General features: G+C 38.1%; 1 protein-coding gene and 1 long non-coding RNA gene across 13 annotated transcripts in view; one reads left to right on the forward strand and one right to left on the reverse strand.

Moving 5' to 3' along the window:
- The window catches only part of LOC144929526 (uncharacterized), a 116,629-nt gene extending 108,863 nt beyond the window's left edge, over positions 1-7,766 (forward strand). Inside the window, exons 3-4 of the long non-coding RNA XR_013634791.1 lie at positions 5,797-5,872; positions 7,431-7,766. This is a non-coding gene — a long non-coding RNA (uncharacterized LOC144929526). The remainder of the gene's footprint in view (positions 1-5,796; positions 5,873-7,430) is intronic.
- MSI2 (musashi RNA binding protein 2) overlaps positions 7,602-17,055 on the reverse strand; it is a 377,475-nt gene continuing 368,021 nt past the window's right edge. For 11 of the 12 annotated variants that reach the window (XM_073315753.2, XM_073315752.2, XM_073315757.2 and 8 more), the window contains 2 exons: positions 15,917-15,994; positions 7,602-12,282 (listed from right to left, as the gene is read on the reverse strand). In XM_073315753.2, the coding sequence (XP_073171854.2) occupies positions 15,953-15,994 (42 nt within the window). In that variant the 3' untranslated portion in view covers positions 7,602-12,282; positions 15,917-15,952. The remainder of the gene's footprint in view (positions 12,283-15,916; positions 15,995-17,055) is intronic. The other variant, XM_073315751.2, reaches the window with a different exon arrangement.

The following is a 17,055-nucleotide window of genomic DNA, read 5'->3' on the forward strand; positions in this document are numbered from 1 at the left end:
GGTCTTATAATTCTTAACATCCTGCTGCCGCTCATTACTGGAGTACGGGTACCTGCTCTTGGCAACAATACAGCCAGACTACCTGGAAGAAAAGGTACTGCCCTGCTTTCATTCCTCCTGTAAATGGGGAGCTGCGAAATTCCTTTTGCAGTTCTTAAGGGTCTATGAAAGGGAAGAGAATCCTTCTTTCTTTTTGTTTCTCATGCATGCTGTCACTGCAAGGATTTTACAAATACTGGATCTGAACTGAAACTAGGGCTTGGATTCTGGTCCGTCATACACCAGTGCAGAGCTGGAGCAACTATTACGGTCCTGGAATTACTTCAGTTTTATGTTAGTGTCACTATCTTCATTGCCTTCTGATCAGTGCTGGCTTAAGGCCCATTGGGGGCCCTAAGCAGGAATATTCCCCCCCCCCCCCAACACACACTAATAATGAAGAGGTGGCTCCCTTGAGCTGCTTGGGGCCCTAAGCACTTGCTTAGTCTGCTTATGCCTAGCACTGTCTCTGCCTCCGATATTGTGGTGAAGAGGGACATATATATTGAATTACACCCACACAACGATATTAAAAGAACATTGTTTAAAAAAAAATCAAGCAATTGAAAGTTAAGAAATGCTAGGGTGCCTCTGCAAGCTTAATTCAACCCCCTTGTCCATCTGCTTTATGGTACAGGCTTTAGGTACATGGTCATATACTGCTTTTTTCTGTTGTTGACAATGGGGTGTTACAGCTGCTGATTCTATGCTGGTAGGCACCTGGTCTAGGTTTTGTAGGGCCGTATGTGAAGTAACTTGTATATACAGTCCCAGTCATTTTCCTCCTTGCTTAGGCCAATCCTGCGCTTCAGGGTGTCGTGAATCCCTCCCTGTTCCTATTTGTTGCTGCTGGGAACCTGGAGTTCGTTGTGGGGAGTGGGAGATGGCAGTGAGGGAATTCAATCTGTCACTCTGTCCTCTGGCCCCAGAGGTGGATTGGAGTGTGGATGGGCTGTGAGCTGAGAGGCAGGCTGTGCCCAGGGGGAATAGGGCCCTTTGAGGCCACATGAATTGTATAGGATCGAGGCTACCACTTATGCATTCGCTGTATGTTTGTGTCTTCAACCAAAATAACCCTCTTCTCCCTTGTTTTCACTGATTGACAACTAGAGGTTAACTATCTAATCAATCCAAAACTGCCAGTCACCAGGTGATATTTCAGTGAAACAGTGCCAACAGCACCATCTGGGCATCAGCGACCAGTGCTGGCCAGCTATAAGTCTTGCTGTCTGCATGAGCTGAAGAGAAGATTATGTATCTGCATAGAAAGCCCCTTGTGGTATAAAACCCAAGGAGAGCGTTTTCCTCATGGTGTTGAGCAGAGAGGGACTTGAGGAGTGCTGGCTTCACTTGTGCCTGATGCTGTATGCATAGCAGGTCCCTTGTCCACATGCACAGGGCATTGGATGGGAGTATTTCAATAAGACTTCAGGAAAAGAAAGGCCCCTGTTGACCTTCTAGTCCCGTGAGCCAGTGTTGGTAGAGTTCTTAATGGCAAAACGCTGCTGCTTTCTTTATCTGCTCTTTAAATGGAGGTATGAGGAGTTCAGGGTCTCTTTCTAAGGCTGCAACTGGAATAGCATTCTCTCTGCTTTGGGCCCTTTGGCCAAGGGCCAGGTATGGAATTTGGGGGAGGGCTTTGTAAAGAGATGCATTTCCCTTGGCAAAGTAGTGGGGGGGCCTCCCCTCCTTTCCCCACCTTAAATGTCCAGCGCTGAATGTGGTCACAACTGGTCACTTTTTGTAATTAAAATGCCCACTGTTTTTTACCGTAACGGCAGCACCTTGCACAGACATAAAGTTTCAACCACAAACTTCACCCATTCTGCTTATTGATGATGAGATGACTGAGGCACAGAGGTGATGTCCAAGGTCAGACACCACAAAGCAGTGGCTGTGCCGGGAATATGATGCAGATCTCCTGAGTCCCAGCTTGCTGCACTAGAGCATGCTGCCCCATGTAAGTGCTAAGTCTTTCCATTTGCTTTGATTGCTGCTCTGTATGGAAGCTAGTGCCATCCTGGATAAAACTTCATGAATATTTAAGCAAAAATGTTGGCTCTGCTCCACTCCAACTGCAAAAATAAAACCTCTGGTGGAATATATTAGCTGTTAACAGGGTGTGAAGCCAGACAATTGCATGAGAAAAATAAACAGCAAGCATGTGTATGTTACATAGGAACAAAGCTAGCCATCTTGGTAACATATTGTTAACTGCCACCCTGACTCCAAATAGGATTAGTACAGTAAGTGAGATGACAAGTTAACAGCATCGGTTTATTTTTTATGGGGACTCTGGAAGTCAGCCAAATATAGAAGGAGAGAGGGTGTGTGTGTGTGAGAGAGAGAGATACATACACATACACAAACTTTTATCCCTTCACACTTTCTCCATTGAGAGGGGTCTCACTGTCTTGGCGCAAATAGTCTTTGAAAGTGTATAGAATGTATGAGGGCATCACAATCAAAACAACTGGTGGTAAAAGTGTTTTCACGAGGTTATTCTGGTGGGGTTGCAATGCAGTAAATAACCTCATGAATAGCCTTTAATTATTTTTATACCTTAAAGCTTCAAAAAGACCCTCCAACACTGTGCTATGCTAGTGACTATAGAAATGGGGTTAATGATTGCACTGGAAACTGTATGGGCAAGTATCAAGAAAAAGCTAAATGCTTTGTGGTTTTTGGGCCACCAAGCATTTAGCACACTGCTGGTATTATACAAAGAAATAATAGATTTGTAGATGAGATGGTAAAGACCAATTTTTGTAAGTTACATTGTACACCTCTCTGGAATGCGTGTGAACATCTAGAAATCAGTGTAGCATAGGTTTTAAGGAGGGGAATGAAAATAGAAGAAGGTAGCTAAGACGGAGTTGTTTTGGATTCTTCTGCTTTGTTACGTAGGTAGAATATTGCGTATTCTCTCCAAACTTAGACTACTCTTTAAGGACAGAATGGATGTGCTGAGAACTTACAAGTAAAGCTGTTAGTTGGAGTTACAATTAATTTAAAATTGGGTCCTCTAAAATTATTTAGCACCATGCGCACTGGCTACGTTGGAGATGAACTGCCTTCTTTCAAAATGCCCGCTGTCTCCTAATTTTCAGTGGGAGTGAAGCCAAGCTGACATCAGGGAGTAGGCCTGCCGAGTTTGAGGGTCACCATCATTCCTGGATTCAAGTCCATTAAAAACCAGATTCATTTTCCTCCTCCTCTTCCTCTCTCTAGGCCAACAGGGCTCTTATTCCCAGAATAAATAATTATGTTTGGCTTTATAAAGGGAGAATCCCAGCCGCTACCGCCCAGTTCAGTTTTGAACCACGCAAACCAAAACCATGGTGACGTGGAGATGAGGGCAAAGAATCATGTTGTCCTGAACACTGAGGGAGAAATAAAAGCAGAGAGCTTTTTTTTTCTGTGTTTGGTCAGTGCCTATCACAATGGGGTACTGGTCCTTGCTTGGGGCTACTACATGCGAATATATTACAAATACTAGGAAGAGGTTTTTTTCTAATCAAAGATTGGGGGGCGGGGTGGAATTTTTCAAGTGCCTAAATCCCTTTGGAAGTGGATGGGAGTTAAACTCTCACTTTTGAAAATCTCACCTTTGTCCACTGGGGTTTTCCCTACTTACTTTGTAATGTGTGCACCCTGGCCTTGGGCTGCATTATATTCCTTCCAGATTGCAGCGGCTGCAGTGTATCTACCCTAGAATAGCATGGACTATCAAGTTTGGGTTACTTTGTGATGCATTTTCTTTTCACTTAGTTGGTAACTTGCAAAACCCAGTACTTTGCCTCAGCGTGAATTAGGCCTTGGCTGTACTAGAAAAGTGCACTGATTTAACTAGACGTGGCTAGTTAAAATGGGGCATACCCCCACCATAGAGGGACCTCGATTTTTACTTTGCATCAGTATGTTACTGACCTAACCAGATTTAACCCTTGCTTAAATCAGTTCATTTTAAGGGTGTCTATATTGGCAGTTGCCATTGTATACTTAGCTCAGAGGTTCTCAGAAACTCTGGTCCGCAGGCATGGCTCCACTAATTAGGTGCCTGGACCCTGGAGAAGATGCACATGTAAGGTGAGGGGGTGGGAGGCATTTGGGACATGCAGGGCTGTGGCAGCCAGAGAAAGAGGCGACTTTCCCCATCTTGGGGGCTGTGGCTGCTGGGGAGAGACCCCTGCTCCTTTCCAGCCCCAACTTGGGGGCTGCCGTGGCAGGAGAGAGAGGGCACCTCCATCGCATTAGAAAGGTAAGACTACAGATATTAAAATATGAGTTGTGTGCTTTTATTTGTAGAACAAAAAAAGTTCATTTATATATATAGATATATAGTGCTTTTATCCAAAGCACTTTAGTTAGCTAATGGTACAAACAACATTTGGAAAGATCATTAAGGGGTTCGCCGAGACCCTCAGCAAATTTCAAGTGGTCCGTGAAAAGAAAAGTTTGAACACTACTGGCCTAGATCAATTTTAAATTGATTTAGTTAATCTGGTGCACTTTTAAAGAGGTTTGACTACAGTTAATGGTGTGTAAAGCACCATAAAAATGCAGGTATCTTCATTAAGAGGTCATATAATGCATTACATAGTTATTATCTTTTTAGAAGGCTTTGTTTAAAAATCAATTCTTTTGTGTATTTCTGATCTAGATATTATAGCACCTTGTTTTCTTCATTGTATTGTAAAGTCTGAAAGACACTGCAATTTTCTTTTGTCACTTTCTACCAGTGTTCTTCCTATTGATTCTGATGACGCCCCTTGTTAATACTTGTTTTAGGAGCACCCTTCATCTTCTGGCTTGACTTTGGACATCACCAGCTGCACTGAAGATCTCACCTTTGTAGAGACTCAACATCAGTGTATGCTATTAGTAGAGAAATTCAGTGGAAGTGCCCTGCTAAATTAAATTGGATATTCGGGGTTTTTATTACTTTCTTTTCCTTTAGCTCCAGCATAGAATACGTAGCATTGTGCCTTGAATTTCCCATTCTAGTCTCTGTGGCTCATTTACATGAGAAAAATTAGATGTTACTGATGAGCAGTGTCAGCAATGGATTCAGATTAACTGTTTCTCTGTGATAGAGAGCAGGACAAAACCAGTTCAGAAAATGCTGGTGAAAACACGCTTAGAGCAAGTCTGTCGTGGTTTTCTGAAACAACACCGAACACTTTTTATTCTGGTCTGCGTTAAAGCAGCATTCAGCTGAATTTTTCTAGTGTAGAGCAGGGCTGAAGGGTTATATTGACCACTTATCATGTCTGCTTCCACAGCCTTGACACCAACTGTGCTGCATGCCTCAGGCACCGAGACCAGCCTACTGCCATTGGCTGGCACATCTCAGGCTATGCCTTTGTGAGATCTCAATTCGTAGTGCAGTTCTGTGACAGCACCTTGGGTAGGCCAGTAAAGGCTACATTGCTAGGTGTCTGTTACACAATCATTTGCTCTTACAGTGTACAAGAGTCCCTCACAGCTGTTGCAATTTAAAGGAACAACGATTGTCGTGTACTATTTACTGGATAGTGCATTTAATTGTAACATTAATGCTCTAACATGCTTTAAAAATGTAACTTGCTTTTGTTATGCTTCCTTCGCTTTTCTGGGCTTCACCCAGCCTAGCAAAGAATGTTGTATGTGTCTTCTAATTCTGCTACATCTATACTTTTAGATATTCCTCTTTGTCCTCCGTCTCAGCCTAGACTTGCTCTTTACGTAATGTGTGCATCTCTGTTCCCCATCCAGCTCTCTACTTCCCATGGCAGGCTTTCAGGTACTGGCCCTTGTTGGAGACAGGAGCCTGGATTATGCGTTGGAGCGGGTATGTCAATGTATCAATTCCTATTTTTTTACAGGTACACCACTCCCTCCCCTGGGCAGATAAATTTTTTCAGGCCTTGCTTAAGAAACCTCCCCCGCCCCAAATGACTATAAAATAAGCCACCAATAGATACAAAAAGCCAAGGTTAGAGAGGAGGCAGTGTGGTTGAAGCACAAACATGGAGGAATGAGAACTGGGTTCTTCTCTTAGCCAGTTACCATGAAATTTAAGAGCTTTGTTTCTTTCCCTGGTTTCAGAGTAGCAGCCGTGTTAGTCTGTAGTCGCAAAAAGAAAAGGAGTACTTGTGGCACCTTAGAGACTAACCAATTTATGTGAGCATAAGCTTTCGTGAGCGACAGCTCACTTCATCGGATGCATTCAGTGGAAAATACACTGGGGAGATTTATATACGTGGAGAACATGAAATAATGGGTGTTACATAACTATTACACCCATTGTTTCATGTTCTCTATGTATATAAATCTCTCCACTTTGCAATCCTTGCATAAAGTAGTATTCACCTTTGGAGGAAAGAAATTGTAAGAATACTCCTGCCAGTATCCAACAGACACTAAAATTCTGTTACTGAGTCAGATAAAAGCCTGGGGAAAACAGACTTTGTACAAAATCAGGAGAGTGAGTGAGGATAACAGATATTTTAAAATAAGCAGGTTAGAGGTGGCCAAAGTAATCCCCCAGAGCTTCAAGCATTGACTCTGTATGTTCAACTAGGAAAATTTAATACAGTTGGAATACTTTTAAAAGTGGCTGCTCATGGCTTTCCTGTTCTGACCATGGTGTAATCAAAAATGTCCATTTTAAGTTACGGTGCCTACTATACATAACAACTGTATGGGGAAATCTGGCTTCCAATGGCAAATATCTATACGTAGTGTGTGTGAGAGAGCTCATTCTCTCCATAAAGATCTATAGACGGAGATCAGATCTATTTCTATACCTAGCTCTATAGAAAGTCTTCTCTAGCTACAGCGACCTATTATAGGTAAAGGGCCATCTCTATGCCTAGCAGTAGAGCTTCTCCTATAGACATCCACCCCATCATCTACAGTGACCCATTGCTATGTATAGAGATCTATACAGAACTACTGTTAGAGAGGGATCTCAATAGCTAACAATCTGTGAGAGCCACTGCTCTAAAGAGCTAGCTATCTTCACATAATTCTAGCTGCAGTAAGCTGTCTGTACCCATAGACAGACATCTTTCTCTATACATAGAGCTAGACAGAGGTATCTCTAGATGGTTTGTTAAAACCATACCAGCTCAAGGGAAAAAAAATCTGGAGGGGTATTTGTATATATAGTTATGTATAACTCAACTCTACCTCAAACTGCTGCAGTTTGAAATAGATACAAACTCGAGGCAGGAGCATTAGAAATTACTATAACTTCCCCCTTCATTAAGACTGTGTCATACATAGACAGTGTAATAAAGAAGGTACTCTGCATTTCCCACATCTCCTAGGGAGGGATATATGAACTTACATGGCGTGAAGGTTGTTTTCTTGGTGATAACTAGATTTTGTGCTTATTGTTCCAGCCAAGCACAGCAGAAAAACATACAATCATCAATTGCCCACCTGCTTCTAATGTGTATGAAGAGTATGACCATATTAAGGTAAGAGCAGCAGCAGAAGGGGAAACAAATGCAGACCCTGTGGTACAAAACAATACATTTCACACCCATAATGAAGGGGACTCCACAACTCTGTTCAAAACAGTTTATTTTATTTTTTTGTCAGACAAACACATTGATTTCTGGACCACAGTAGAGGATGGAAACCTTTCACAAACTTATTTATTTGAAAATACAAATATAAAATTATACTTTCCACATCTGTGATGTGAGAGACCCCCATCCACATAGTATTTTACAACAGGGCTTTAGAAAGCCATACACAGAGACCTGAAAGATGCTTGATATATAGATACAGATATATGTGTGTGTTTATATAGTTTTTAAAAAAAAATGTCACTACCAAAGTTCTCATCAGTTCATACTAAAGTATAAAAGGAAGGGCTAGGCCTGCCACTGTGCCAGAGTTTGTTTAGGTATTTATGACCACCTGAAATGCTTAGACTTGCATTCTATTACTGATGGAATTCAGAACTTGTAAAACATATAATGAATTGTATTTGCTATCCACTACAGTCAAAATGACACACAGCGATCCCACACATTGTGTCAGAGTATGTACAGAATACAGTTTTATAACATGGGTGACTCCTGCTTCCTGTCAAAGTTTTTTAGCTTTGATTTTTACACTGAAATGAAATTCTGTCAAGACAATACATTCTGATTGTTTGGAAACTTGTGAACAGATCACTTAGATTGACTTTCTTAACTACTTGTTTTTGGTAAATTTTATTACAGTATTAAAGTATTGCTTAGCTTACAGAATCTCCTCATGTAGTGTTCACACACAAAAATGGGTTTGAATTAGATTCTGTACTTATGAAACTCTACAGTGTATGTATGCAGACCACAGAATCTGCCCCTGTGTCTTCAATGCAGTGTCTCCCATTTTCCTGTCTCATCTGTTTTGCTTTTAAAAAACAATCACCCACAAAAGTTCCACTCAAGAGACATTTCCACAGCATAAAAGATGAGTTAGTGTTTTTGTAAACAATTTCATATGCAATATCATATATAACCATGGCTGACTGTCAATAAAAATGTAATAAACAATATTGCTTTATTATAGATTATGTTGCATTGAGTGAATGGCAGAATGAAACAGGATGGTTTTTGTGGCTGAAGTCACTAGCCCTCATTCACACTAAAGGTCAAAATAGCATTACAGGTTTTATAGCTGGGGGGAAGAAAAAAAATCCGAACACCTTTCAGGTCATTATTATCCATAATTACCCAATGATTTAAACTAATCTAGCAAGATGTGTAACATTCACCAGCTGTATACTGCTGTACAATGAAAAAAAAATTACAGCAACAGAGCCATGCTACCTTAAAGTCCAAGCTACAAATTCAAATTAAAATGAACATTATGAAGTATAGAAAACAAAAAGGACAGATAGATCAGTCTTCATTTTAATCAAGTCAATCACAAATTAATATTATTTTTTGGGGTGGGGGGAGGAGGGTAGTTACCCTCGTTAACTAAATTTTCCTAGATACTGCAATCCCTCCAAAATTTACATTGTGTTTAGTAACAAAAGTTGTCCCACTGTATCATAATGCAGGTCTACCAGAAATGGGTATGGCGTATCCCAGTCTGGAGAAGGACAGGAAAACCTATCTCTACGTTAATAGTGGACTTCATGGGTGAGTAGGAGCTATTTTTTGTTGCCCATTTGCACAAGTAGGCAGGAGTCTCTCTTTTTTGAAAACTCCCAGGGTAACAGTTCTAAATGGGCAAGATCAGTTGTATCAGTGCATTCGCCACTGTGCTTGACTAAAATAAAGATGTAGCTGAACCTTTGTGCTAAAATAATTTACAAAGAAAATTCTTCAAAATGGACTTCTAAATGAGTGGGGGACTAAAGTGAACCTTAGTCTAGGTAGCCACATCAAAAACATATCAGGTTCCACAATATTTGTGCTATGGGCCACTGGGACTTTTCAAAAGGTATATAAACATCTAAAACATATTCACACAGATTATCAATTTCTTCTGAGCATTCTTAAAAAAATATTTTTTTCTCTTAGTAAAATCATTTTAATATACCATGCCTCCCTCTTTTAAAAAATAAATTAAAAAAATCCAGTTTTGCATATCTAGCATTAGCATTTAAGGTAGTATGGCACACCCCCTTTTTAAAGTCAAGGGTGGGGATCTACAAAATGCTTTAAGAGTTTGCCAGCATTTTTAACATTGTGAGACCTTTGGTTAGTTGAAACCACATCAGATCAGCAAAAAATAAAATAAGACGGGGAAAAAAGGAAGAAACTGCCCAAAATTATTAGCATTTTTTTCTTAAATAAGAGAAAGTTCTATCCTTACTGGTCCTAAATCTGAATAACTACATCTAAATTTTTAACCTTAATTACAATACACCTACCAATATGTACTAGAAGAGGAAGAGAGAAAGAGGAGGGGGGAAAATTCACTACACTAGCATCAGGACAGCACTCTTACAAGATAGCCATTTTATACACTATTAACATACAACAATGATCAACAAAGAATATTCTATGAGGTGATAGGGAATGGAGAGGAAAAACAAATGGTAGTACAGTACGTCATCAACATTGACAAAATATTAATAAAAAATTCCCTGACTTATACATTGGATCTCAGGGAATTTGGTTTGTGTTTTTTTTATTATTTTTATTTTTTAAAGAACTGTTATTTTATTACTTGATCAAGTCTCAATATTTAAAAAGCGTCCAGCATTTTGCTTAAACCTGGTTGTTCTGAAATAAGAAAAAAAAAAACCCAAAACAAAAAACCTAACCTATTACACACAAAAAGCATGATTTCATTTTTAAAAAATAAGAAAAACAAGGTTTTTTCCATTCAGATAGCATTACGATGCCTTGTTTTTTTGTTTTTTTTTTTAAAGATGCCTTGCTCTACCTGGTCTATTGAATGTCTACATTAGTCTACTTGTTAGTAAAATTTACAAAAATAGGAGTGCAGCAGCTCTTTTTAACAAATGTCGCATTCAGTGTCTTATACTGGCTGTACCTAAAGTACCAAATTTATAAACGTAACAATTTAAAAAAATATTAATAAAACTTGTCAATATTACGTTAAAAAAAGAAGAAATATATCCATACTACAGTATGTTCTTAATGCCACCTACCATGTTGTACTTCTATTTTGCTGTTGCAGGCCTATTTACCAATATTAAAAAAATTAAATTAAAAAATATCCTTCATAAGTTTCCTCCCCCAACAGAGGACCATATATATAACAGCCAAATATTAAACATGTGCAAATAGGAAACTGTCAGTTTTTCCCCCTACCAGTCACAGTGCAATGATGTTTTATACTTTTTTAATTCTGTTTACATCTACAATAAATTAAAATCTTCTGTCACTTCTAGGGTGATACTTGTAGCACTGAGGTATTCCAAACAAACAAACAATAAAAAGGTTGCTTTCCTAATTTGTTAATATAGAAAATAATGGATAAAAGGTATAATGCAAGCTTTAACACTGCTCTTCCTATGGCATGTTAGACACTGAAGAGGAATCTCTTCTCTGTCAAAGCTTTATAGGACATACAGAGCAGCTGAAATGACTGGACAGCAAGTTGATCTAATTTAAAATAATGACTAATAAAGGTGTGCTTCAAACTTTAAATACTTTAAATATTAAAATTGTAGCTTCTTTTTCAGTCTTGGGAAAAAGCCGTTCTTAAATTAAAAAATATAACTAAACTGTTACCTTTTAAGCTGTGCACATATGACTAGTTAATATGCTGGTATGACGCTAGTACAGTTATAAGGTCTAACACACCTACAGAGCAAGCTAAACAGTGTTAATCTAACTCTTATGGGCCAGCTCCGGCAGTTGATCTAAACGTTTAAAACTTTTTTTCTTCCATTTAGTAGAGAAACTGCCTTAGACTGACTCCATCACAAAAATATTTTGTATTTCTCTTTCTCTTTCTTAGTAGTTTATATGTAGTTAATGGAATTGTATTTACAGTGTTTTGTTTTGTTTTTTCAGAATTCACAATTTCAAAAAACCTTATATCACCTCTTTCAACCAAAAAAAGCACTTATAGAAAAAGAAGGACACAAAAAATTTTGCAGTCCTTACCTTATTGCCGAAAATAGATATAATTAGGTTAACAAAGATGTCACAAATCAAAAGAACGGCTAGAGATCCTGCTATTCAGCTCCCATGCAATGCAAACGAGAAACTTGACTTCAGCCCACCCGCTGCTCTTGCTCTACTTCTAATTCAGTGTGTGCTAAAATTCCACCTGAAAAGTTTTTACAGTTTCAGAATTGGTACCAAAAGACTGAGACTCATGTTACGATCTCAGCATCCTTTAAGCAACAACTACATAAAACAAAAGTAAAAAGGAGGGAAAAGAAAAGAAAAACCCTTAATATAAACAGTTACACGATGGTTAGGCTTTTACTAGATACACAAATTAGAGCTACATGACTATGAGCGTATGTCAAATGCTATGAAAAAATGTGATTCAAACAGATTTAAGAGGGGGGGAACCCATCAAGAAAATAAAACAAAAGAGAAATGGATTATATATATACATATTTTAAAAGCTGTTTTTATAGTACAGCAGATTCATGAGATGATGAGAGAGATTTTAAACAACCTAAGTCCATAGAGTGCCACCTCCAGTTTATTTATGTTATTGGTGATGATGTAGTGCTCAAAGTCTGATGATATCACCTGAACATGGGACCATTCAGAAACTTCGCCCTGTCTTGCCTGGACATCCAGATATACTCTATAAAGGATAAAAAGAACACATAACATAACCACATTTTTTGAGAGTAACAGAAGTTCCCAAATCTAGAGGAGTTCCCACGGGGTTTATTATGGACCTCTATTTGTAAATAGCTCAGTGGAATTCCTGTGCAGGTCATTGTATGTTGTTTTGATCTACTTTGTGCAATTAGTGCCACGCAGTATAAATTGACATATAATAGACCTGACCCAGGGATATGCTGAGGACCAGTAGCTCTTGTTGAAGTCACAGGGAGCTCAGTACCTTTCAGTATCAGACCCACTATTAATAATATGTAATATGAAAAAATGTAATATCACTTAAATACAAAAAGGTGAACAGAAATAGTCTAAACATGACCTATTCCGTTTATGTAAATAGCAGGTGATGTTGGCAAAAGGCATGGCAAACGGCCAATGCATGGGAACTGTGCAAAATTTTTAATATCAAAATGAGAAGCGTACTTAAAATTTAACACCTGTGTTTTGGGCCATAATCTATTCTAAATCACCTGGTGTAAATCCAGAGTGACATAATTGAAGTTTATGGGGTTACTCTGGAATGAAAAGCATAGCTTAAATTCTGCTCTGCTATCGATCTTCTCTTTCAAATACATTTACAAAGGTAAAGTAAATACCTCGGTGTCAAATTCAGTGCTCGTTTCACGAGCTCCTTTTGTACTTTTACAGGGTGGTTTTGGTTTGTTTTTTGTTCACTAATATTTGGGAACAATAAAATACTACTAGATTCATCAGAAGTACTGGAAAATCTCCTTATGCACCAGTCACACTACTGAGTTTACATAGCTTTATAACATGCATATTCTAAAATTGTTAAAGTACTTGCTAGATGGTGGTAACTTTTAAATGGGTACATTTCAACAGTAGTGATTACTTTTATAAGTGGATGTGTAACACCTAACTCACTGATCCTGCAGACACTTACGTATATCAGTAATCCAACTGACTGCAACATGACTATTCTTCTATGTCAGTTTTTGCAGGATTGGGACAGAGGGGGGCAATTATTATTTAAACTTCACTACAGAAATGATTTTAATTATGACAAATATAAAAAACCCACCCCTGCAATTGAGGGTGCGATATCTACAGTGCAGGAAGGGGTGTGATTTGCATCTTGTCTCGATGTACTCTAGGGCAGTGCCTCTCAACCTTTCCAGACGACTGGACCCCTTTTGGGAGTCTGATTTGTCTGGCATCCCCCCAAGTTTCACCTCACTTAAAAACGACTTGCTTACAAAATCAGACATAAAGTATCACACAGCACACACTTACTGAAAAATTGCCAACTCTCTCATTTTTACCATATATTATAAATTGATTGGAATATAAATATTGTACTTACATTTCAGTGTCTAGTCTATAGAGCAGTATAAACAAGTCATTGTCTGTATGAAATTTTAGTTTGTACTGACTTTGTTAGTGCTTTTTATGTAGCCTGTTGTAAAAGTAGGCAAATGGCTGAGAACCACTGCTCTAGCGAGCTTGCTAAAAATAAGCAGGTGGATTTCAGCATGGGCTGCACAAGCGAGTATGTAACTAGGCAGGTTTGTGCTGCAGTGTCCTCGCTTTAGTGAGCTAGCTCAAGGTACGTCTGCACAAGCTGCAAATCACACCTGTGGCTACAGAGCAGGGGGGCCTGAGTTGTATTCCAGCAGGAGGAAGATGAAGGACATGCTGGCAGACCTGAAAGCTTGCACACTTAAGAGTATGCAGAACGGCTGGACCTTGACATGAAATTCACTACAATTCATTTGACGTAATGTAATTTTTGAAGACCCTGTTTGAAAACTATCACATCCCATCTCAGTATCAAGATGAGATTTTTGCTTTAGAGAAAGTCCTCTGCATGTGGAGAACCACCATATTAGCAGATCCTTGTAAGCTGGAGCAGTGGAGCCCGCCCACAGATGGAAGAGGAAACCATAGTGAGATAAGTGGAAGTATATTTTGGGAGGCACTGTCACAATTACAAATTTCAAACTCAGTAGTCCTTGAGAAATTAATCATAGGGACAACGCCCCCCACCCAATCAATTTTAATTAGTAATGAGCAGTGTTAACAGCTATTTCTGTTTTTAAGTCATTAATGATTGCACTTGTAACACTGGCCAGTAAATAATGGTTACAGCTTGATGTGCTGTGGTAGGTTTAAGATGATTGCAATATATTAATTTTGTTAACATTTCCTGTTTTGCAGCATTATTAGTTCAAATTACTGTTTTGTTAAAATCCCCAACATGCTTTGAAGTGCACAGCTTGTTTTTATGAAGGATATGGACACAATAATAATGAAGCGTTATAAACCAATTACTGTGTGTGTATACAAACACTATAATGCCACCAAAAATAACTAGGATTAAAAATGAGTGCTTATAATTTTTATGGGGAGAGTAAAATGTATATTTTGTGGACCAAATTAGTTTAGTTTAGGAAACATTCTTAAAAATTTAAAATACAGATTTATGCTAAAATGCAGGAGATACACATGACCATTTCTTGTCATACATTAAAGGAGATCATAACATAGTAATATTTATAAACTGATCAATGTACCATCTCTATTAGATACAAAAATCATGCAGCCCAGCATCAATGGGCATTTTGTGGGGTGATCATGGCTTGATGGATAAGGGGTGGGGGGTGGGAGGTTGGTTCTCTTTTTCAAGGTAGGGTTTTTTTTTTTTTTTTTTTGCATATATTGGTACATATACACATTAAGTACCCTCCACATGTACTGGAACAATACCCCTCCCCTCTGTAATTATGATTTTAATTCCATAGATTTATTTGAAATTTAAAATGTGACTGATCAGATTTATTCCTAGCTAAGAATCAATAGAAATAAAATTTGACATTTAAATTTATTTTGTATCCGTATAGAAAAATGTAAACTACAAAGGTAAACACATGGTTTAATAGGTATAACTTTTGTATTGACTGACTTTTTAATTTACACTATTAGAGGTATAAGAATATTCATTTGCAAAAATGAATATGCCAAAAGTGAATATGCCAAACAATTTTTTAAAAACATGTAATTAACTCAAGCTCAGTTAAAAGGGTAGGAAACTGGCAGTGATCCAAATACTAAAGTAATGCCTTTAATTTAATTTACTTAGGTTTAATTTTTTAATCTAGATAATTGTTCTATGGTTACTAGTAACAATGTTATCTCATAGCTGTAATATTTGGTACAGTACTTAATTATGAATTATGGTTTTCTTTGCAATAAAGCAATGGTGCTCACTTATTTTTAGAAAACTGCATTCATAGCAAATCCCTCATCCTCACAGCAATGCTGCCCACTGACACTTTTTCATTTGTTTCCCCCAAGACTTCTGGAATCATCATTTATTCCTTTGGCTTTCAAAGAATGCAAGCGACTTCTCTAAGCTTAATAAATGTCAAAACACTAACTTTGTTGGGTTCTAGCTCCTGATTCTCTTCCAGTTTCCAACCCACAAGACTGATTTTAAAATAAACAATTGCAAAAAGGAATGATTAGAGGCCAAGGGAAAAAGAAAGTGAAGATCAAAAGGTGTTTTCTTAATTTAAAATATATATGGGAAATACTAGCTTAGCATAAAATACAAATGGTATATATTGTAATACCTCAAAGTGAGATGGCAACCAACCATGTGTAACGTTTCAATGGTATCCATTTGTAAAAGCCGTTGCAATCAAAGGTCCCTAAAATTGTACAATTATTAAGGTCATCAGTGTTCTATACATGGGAACAGATTATTATTTTTTGGCAAGTAATTATCAAAGGACTTGAAAGACTGTGTTGCCAGCATGAATATGTATTTAAGAAAGCTGTTCTCTGGTCACCACTGACTTGATGTGTTGAATTCTAATCTTACCTTTCCAAGACACTAATCTTCACCCCCCCCTCTAAAATTTGGGTTTTTTAAACATTAGGATTAGTAAATGGACAATGTTAAAAAAATAAAGAATAAAAAAGACCCCCATTTTCTCGATAAGGTTATGGGGGGAGAGGAGGAATTAAGAGGCTGCCAATCTGCACGTCAGAGAGAAAATACTTTCTTAAAAAATGACAGTACAGACAAAACAGGATGCCAAATGCATTATTATTATTATTTGACAATCAGGACATTCAGAGGTCAAAGTGTGTAAGTTTTCAAGAACAAACAGGTCTTTTTCTTTAGGCGAAAAGTGGAAACGAGGGGTGTAGTAAGTGGTGATAGATGGCAGTTTAAATTGACATAGCTCTTGGCAGAATAATAATAATCCACATTTCATAGCACAACTGATCCTAAGAGATTGTCAAGATACGTAAGTGACCTTATGATGGGAATGGAATTGAACAAGAATTCAGAACATTAGGGCACAACTAGAAGGCTGCAAAAAGGTATTTCAAAAATACGATGAAAACCACGTTTGTTAATTTCAGGAGCTTTGTCTGCACCACATTTTCCCCCCCAACCAATTTGGCTAAAATATTAACATTACTCTCACCTTTGGTTCTGAGTAATCTTTTGAAACGGCTCTCTACAGCTAAGATGGAAAACAAACAATGAAAAAATCTCATTGTTTGCTTACAATTTTTTGGAGGGGCGAGGGGGGAGCTGATTTCCCATTTCAAAGACTGACAGCCACTAAACAGATTCAAACACATTCATGCTAACGCACAGAGGTAAAACAATACAATCTGAAAAAGAGCATGCAAGTTTGTTAAGTAAATTTCCATTGCCTACATTAGTTAGATGGTAGAACCATGAAAATATTTC

The sequence above is a fragment of the Lepidochelys kempii genome, chromosome 17 (genome assembly GCF_965140285.1).
Source record: "Lepidochelys kempii isolate rLepKem1 chromosome 17, rLepKem1.hap1, whole genome shotgun sequence".
NCBI lineage: Eukaryota > Metazoa > Chordata > Testudines > Cheloniidae > Lepidochelys > Lepidochelys kempii.